This window comes from Pistacia vera, unplaced genomic scaffold (assembly GCF_008641045.1).
Source record: "Pistacia vera cultivar Batoury unplaced genomic scaffold, PisVer_v2 Contig196, whole genome shotgun sequence".
In the NCBI taxonomy this organism is placed as follows: domain Eukaryota; kingdom Viridiplantae; phylum Streptophyta; class Magnoliopsida; order Sapindales; family Anacardiaceae; genus Pistacia; species Pistacia vera.
In genome coordinates, this window is record NW_022195997.1 from 1,110,521 (window position 1) to 1,117,496 (window position 6,976).

The 6,976-nt window shown below is 38.8% G+C and overlaps 1 protein-coding gene across 1 annotated transcript; it reads right to left on the minus strand.

The window, feature by feature from the left end:
• Positions 1 to 2,232: 2,232 nt before the first annotated feature.
• On the minus strand, positions 2,233 to 3,914 carry LOC116127892 (probable polyol transporter 6). The gene is made up of 2 exons (XM_031413550.1): positions 3,797 to 3,914; positions 2,233 to 3,640 (listed from the first exon to the last, which is right to left on the minus strand). Exons 1-2 carry the CDS (start codon positions 3,912 to 3,914, stop codon positions 2,313 to 2,315), a joined length of 1,446 nt encoding a protein of 481 aa, XP_031269410.1. The 3' UTR covers positions 2,233 to 2,312.
• Between the last annotated feature and the right edge of the window lie 3,062 nt (positions 3,915 to 6,976).

A 6,976-nucleotide genomic window follows, 5' to 3' on the forward strand; every position in this document is an offset into this window, starting at 1 on the left:
TTGATACTGTCAAAAATTTTGAGTCACCTTTTCAATGTTTTAATGAACTATATATATTTATATAGTTTATTATATGCAAAAACTTGTCTAAACTCTCATGTCTGGATCGAACATGCAGGTTAATTAAATGACAAATAAAGAGCTTTAAGTTTTTGGCTACACCGAGAAGTTGAATTTTAGAGCGTACTCCTTATATATAAATTAAGATCTCTATTCCCCATAAACAAAGAGCTCATAGTAAAGTAAACCCTTATAAGTAATACAATGTTAAATTGTCAAGGAAGCCTCAAGTGCCCTTTCTCTCTTTGGGTTTGCTACTTCCCCAAGAGCATCTCTAAGTCATCAGAAGCTTCCAACAATACAAAAACACCATATGATAGAGTGAAGCTCGTTCTCATTTACTTGACACGCCCCACCAAGAGCTAACAGACAGTTTTGGGTTGTTGGATTCAGCTTTTCAAGATTGAAGTTTGCATAATGACAAGAAGAAACAAATGCGTCTGGATATAGATTTCCTGACCTACTTTTTTCCTGCCTTGATTTTTTGGCTATGATTACTCGGAGGCTCTGAAAATTTCAAACCCATAATTTGATTTTCCAATCTTGCTTTTTAGAGATAGAGTTTGACAAAGAGTTGTGCTTTGCCACCTGGGTTATGACTGGTCAACATGATTTTCCACCACTCATCATGATCACCTCGTTAATTATAAGATTAACCTAACCATCTCTGTATATGACACTAATTAATTACACGAGTACATAAATATACTTTGCGAGGACGAGACAACGGCATTAGACCAAATTTTAAGCGAGGCAAGCTTTTAATGTAAGACACTAATAATCAGTTTCTTCATCAATGCATGCATCTTGATTTGAAGACTAATAAAATAAGATTGAGGGTTTGGCCGTATAATGGAATTTCAAAATGAAAGCCAGGAATGATTGGCCCTTATGTTTTGATTATGGAGATTCAGGGCAACGAAAGGAACATGTGCATGGAATCAACTGTGCTGAAACAAACAGGTGAGTATTCCTTTTTAAGCTAAGCACTTCACAATGGAAAAGTGATGGGGTCAAAAGAAAGTGAATGACAGTATTGCTAAATGCAGCAGGTCAATATAGTGCAAGCACTGCAATGGATCAGAATTGATTCAGGACCCGTGCCCAAGAGTTTTTTGTCTTTCTTTGTCGACCATATATATGTTTCTGTTCTTTTCCCTTGTACATTCGTTCCTTCATAAAAACTATTTAGAAAGAAATTCAACATGCATGTTTTGAGAGGGAAAGAAGAAAAAGCACAACAGTATTGTAAAAGAAGACATGATTTAACATATGCGTACAGATTGGGCAGTTCAACAAAGAGCTTTCAGCTTCGGACCGGGTACTTAATTGCTCTCGTCTCTTTGTTAGGAAAAAGCAATTGCATAGACATATCTCTGCAGCTTTCTGTGCAGTAAACAATTTCACAGTCGGAACTCCGAAGGCCAAGGGTGAAGAAAAAGAAAATTATAAATATAATTATTTGTTAATTGATTTATATAGTCATGAAGATGACTATTCTTTTGTAGTGCATCATCAGCCCATCCAACTTTGCTAGAAGTTGACAAATTAATGACATTGATTTATCTTTTTAATACATACGAAAATTGATGAGTTTAATTAACTTATAACAGAAATAATAATTAACTTATAACAGAAATAATTGTCTTTAATCATTTAAAGAAGTACAAATAATGGCAAAATATTGAGTTTCACTGTTTTCAGACTTTGAAAGAAAAAATAATTCAACTATCACTGTGTGACCTGATGGTAAAAGAATAAAAAGATGTTTTATGAGTTCTTGAGTTTGAGTAACCCCTAAGAACTAATAGGAGTCGTCAATAGGGCTCTTACTCAACCAACAGTTCTAGAGCCCAAAAACTGAGGTAACTGAATTGAAATATAAAGGTAGTTGATAATTGAAATAAAATACTAATCTATTAAGTATAGAAATCACATAATAATAATAATGCTGATCTCATTTCCAAATTATTTACATTCACTAGATGATCATATGAATAAGTTCTTAGCTTATGCTTGTTATGGTATTAAAGAATTTAAAACACAAAGGAAACATTAGCACAAATTTTCACTAGATTCTGAATTTCTATGATCTAGTACATTTACAATAGCTACTCAGCTACTTTTAAACCTAGTTAATTATCAAGAAAAAGAAAATACTGAAATGAGCAATCTTATTGATGAAGACAATAGCCTTAAATGTGTTGTTGCCATTGAGTTGGAAATGCTGATGATCAACCCAAACACACCCACTATGTTTCTTGCTTTGAATCATTCTTCTCAAAGATTTTCACCATCTCCTCTAAAGTCTTGCCTTTGGTCTCAGGTAAAAAGAAATAAAAATGTATATTAGCCACCACCATTATTCCCGAAAGCACAAAAAACATCCCTCCAAAACTGATAGCCTCCGAAATTGACAAAAACGACATTGCCACCGCCCCACTCACCAACCGGTTCACCGAGATAGCCAGGCCCGAAGCCTGTGCACGTATTTTGGATGGAAATATCTCTGTAGAGTAAACCCAAGTTATGGGCCCAAGTCCGATAGAAAAGAATGAAACATCTGCACAAACAGCAATTATGGACATCACAATAGCCCACAATGGCTTATCGGTAGAATTTTCAAGAACCTTTGAGCCCGCGCCCAATACAGCCAATGACACAACCATTCCAGTTGTGCCAATGAACAAAAGGGGCTGCCTTCCAAAACGGTCCAAAAATATAGCTGAAATCAACACAAATCCAGTCTTGGATAGTCCCATTATCACATTCACCCCAAACATAAATTTCTTGTTATGAATCCCGGCGGCCTTCAACACCTGAGGAGTGTAGTATATAACAGCATCATTGCCTGAAGCTTGCATGAAAAAGTTTATACCAATAGCCGCCACAAGCATCCGACGAACGGCGGGAGTTGGTATCAGAATTTCCTTCCATACTCCTTTCGTATTTTTGTTTTTAGATTCTTTATGAACTTTGACAATTTCTTCAAGTCTGAATTCAGCTTCCTGCGGACTATCAGAAATTTTGATCAAAACCTCCCTTGCCTGATCGATTCTATCTTTACCCACAAGCCAACGAGGAGATTCCGGCATTATAATAACCCCAAATAAAATAATAACGGAAGGCAGAGCAGCGATTCCGAGCATTAATCTCCAATTGATGTTTGGTGGGAGATCTGATAAGATATAGTTGACAATGTAACCAAGGAGGATACCCATCACAATGAAGAACTCAGGAAGGGAAGTGAGGAAGCCACGTTTGGAAGGGGGAGCAATTTCAGATGTATAAAGGGGGGCAATCATGAGGGCATAACCAACAGCAACTCCAGCAAGAAGACGGCCGGCTAAAAGAATTCCATAGTTTGGTGCTAGTCCCATTACAATTGCACCTACTAAAAATGTCATTGCTGCAAGAACGATGGTGTATCGCCTACCTATCAAATCTGAGGTTTTTCCTGAGAGCAATGACCCTATTAGTGAACATACATTCAAGCTACCAACTAAAATTTCTACCTTCACTGAATTGATTTTCATGTAATCTTTTATATAAAGGACTGCACCACTCATCACTCCAGTATCTGCAAATATACCACTTCTTTAATTAATTAAAATTAACAGAGATCTACTTCTACCCAGTCACACAAGTATTAATAAAATTGTTAATAACTTTTTTTTCTAGGCGTATTGAATTGATAGAAGAAAAGAAAGGAAAGGAGGAAACTGCGTTCACTCACCGTAGCCTAAAAGGATGGAATTTGTTGAGGCCAAAAGAGAACAGAGGAGGACGTACTTGTTGAAACCAGATTTTCGGGGTGGTTGGTTGGATTCAAGTGCATTAGGCTTCACCTCCATTACAACTTCTATCAACTAGAACTTTCTCTGATAAAATTGAGATAAATTTCTGCCGAAGAAGATTTGAAAATGGAGGGTAGGATATCAGTTGGGTGAGAGAGATGGAGTATATGTGATGTGGGCATAGGATTAAATATAAATTGCATGACCTGTAAATAGATGGCTTCGCATTAGTAATGAACAACACGTACATTCTAACTGCACACAGCATCTGCACGCAGGATTTGCCATTAATGAGTGGCACTCTTCCAAACGTTTCTTTTATCCATTTTAGATACCTTTTTAATCTTATCTTTTTTTTTTTTTAATCAAATTAAGTTGATTCATTGAAAAAGTATTTTCAGAATTTTAAAACATCAATAAATATTGGCTTTTCGGCGTGGTAATTCGTAATTAATTAGGTAAAATTCGTAATTAGACAAGTGAGACCCATTGTAAACTATCATATCAAAATTATAAGAAAAAATTTATGAAATTGGATTATAAGTGTAATATTGCCTTTAAAACATTAAAAGTGACTTAACTTCCTGTTGTAAACTAAACTGGTTTTACAATATATATATAATGTTGATACAAAAATCTACACTAACTAGAGTGATCCGATCAACCTTGGCGGGATCAGAACCAATATCGGCAGGATTACAGGTAATCAACGATGAAAAATAACGAATGCAATAATGTAAATAACAAAGAGATTTTTAAAATAGTTCGACGAAATAAACTCTTGAGCCTACGTCTACTGTATTTGTATTTGCTGTGAGAGTTTGCGATTAGAGTTATATGAAAATTTTGTAACCCCTTTTTCATCGTTGTAGGGGGTTTATATACAAGATTTGTAGAAAGGAAAGAGCAAAAATAAAGAAATTATAATTGATTCGAAATGCAATTCTGATATTCTCGCGATTGGGCTCTGTGATTGCGCAGAGATTGCTGTTGATCCAGTCTTTCCTACAATATCTGAGATCTGGAGTTATCTAGGAATTGATTGAAGATCATTCGGGTTGTTCGCAACTAGCTTGTGCTGGGTCAAGCTGAATGTCGACGAGCTTATGCTGGGTCGAGCTATATCCTCACGATATCCCGAGCTTGGTGGAAAAATCACACACAACATCTAACCCCTAGTGTTTGAAGCTCGTTTCGAGCTTCGAAGACTATTGCCCGATTTGATGCTAAGTTCAAAATGATAACTAGTCCTCGGATGTGGGTTTGGTCGAGCTCATAGGGTTGAGCTCATGTTCGATCGACGTGCTTCACACTTGTTTACTTCCAATGATACTTGCCAAACTCAGAATATCAAAAGTTAGGGCAAACATGTAATTTCAATGCGGTCATGTCGCATTAAATGCAGCAGCCTTTGTTAGTCGCGTGTGGGAGACTACAACTGTTCACGCATGAAGTCGAGGCGACGTGCGACGACAGTTATCAGTGTAACAGTCTAACGGTTCGTTGCCCTCAAGGGATGGTTGACACGTGGCCACGCCTAAAGGCTGAGATTGCTTGACGAGATTCACTACAACTCGACATCTACGATGAAACCCCGCCCTTTCATCTCCCATGCAAGCTACTATAAAAGGTGGCGAAGTCGTCTAAATCCTCATTCAATCCACAAAAGTTTTATGGCATTCTTGTGCATTCCACTGCTGTTTTATCGTTATCACGACGATCCTCTACGTTTCTCTCACTACGATAAGGTTCTTTTCCCTTTCTTTGTCTGTTTTTCTGGTTTTTGCATCAAATGGTGGTCACTATAGTGGCCACATTGAGCATTTTAGGGTTTTAGTAGGGGTTTTGGGTGCGTCTCCGACGACTTTGGGTTTAAGGAGGGTTTAACGTGGTGGCCGCCAGGACCCTGAGTAGGTTGTGCGCTTTCGTAGTGTGGTGCGAGCTATCTTGTGTGCCTCATCTGGAAGCAAGTGTGAGTTGGTCGCCGAATCTTTTGAGCTCTGACACATGTTCGCTTCTTTTTCGAGCTATTACCATGTCTTGTTCCAGCAGTCACACAATCGATCGCATGTTTGATTCGCCCGTGGGCTCGGCTGTCCTCAGGGATTCAACCCCTGAGGTCTCCAAGGAGATCGTCGTGCGAAGCTCATACCCCGATGCGGCAAGCTCTTCTGATCGTGCTTCAATATAGTTGGGTTAGCCCATGCGATCTCCTGTCCATAGGCTACGAAGAGAGCCACAATCCTCGATTAAAGTCAGGGATCTGGAGCGCATAAGAGCGGCCTATGTGTCGCAGCTTGATTTTATGGTTTTGGAGGCATATTCTCGGAAGAACCCCCCGCCAGAATGAGTGCCAACCTCTGAGACCCTTCTGAGATGCGAGGTATCCATTCCTCCTCATAGTTTTATTGATAACGTGCTAAAGCGGTTCGACATCATTCCTCTCCAACTGTCCGCAAATTCATACGTCATTCTTATCAGTCTGTACATCGTGTATATGATCGCAAAATTGGGCAAGTCATCTATCGAAGAGCTTATCCGTTTGTATAGGCTCAAGAAAGGGCAAGACCAGACGTACTACCTTTCCAAGGAAAAAAAGGTACATTTCAACATGTTGGTCGACGTCTCAAAGAAGGTCTCGCATTAGGACTATCAGGTTTTCTTCTATGAAGCCCGAGAGACCAGCACTTTGACTTTAGACGCAAGTAAGACTTTGATTCCCCGCGTGCGCAAGGGTTGCTTTCGAGCTTTGTATCCGAGCTAATCGAGTTGTTTTTGTTTTGTAGTTAACGTCGAGTAGAATTATCTTTCTGCCGCGTGCTTGCAGAGGTTGCAGCGTTTTAGCGACCTTCCCGATGATCAACATAATGTCAACGAGCTTCTCACGCTTCCTCACCTGAAAGCGTACGGCTTTTGTCGAGACAATGCCAGATTCTTTACAATTTTGGAAAAAGGTTTAAGTTACAAATTGCCCGTGTTTCTTTTCCCACGTAAATAGGTTGCTCATTGTTTGCTTCCTTTCTTGTAGAGAAGTGGGCTGAGAAACCGAAAAACCTTAAAAAGAAAAAGGCAACTGCCGACGGCATCGACTGTTTTGGCAATGAAGCAACCTGCTAACA

What these genes read in the sequence shown, in the direction of transcription:
- LOC116127892 (XM_031413550.1), bottom strand. Translation starts at nt 3,914, where the DNA reads ATGGAGGTGAAGCCTAATGCACTTGAATCCAACCAACCACCCCGAAAA. An exon ending in TTCCATCCTTTTAGGCTACG is followed by an intron (nt 3,641 to 3,796) that starts GTGAGTGAACGC and finishes GTATATTTGCAG; the next exon opens with ATACTGGAGTGATGAGTGGT.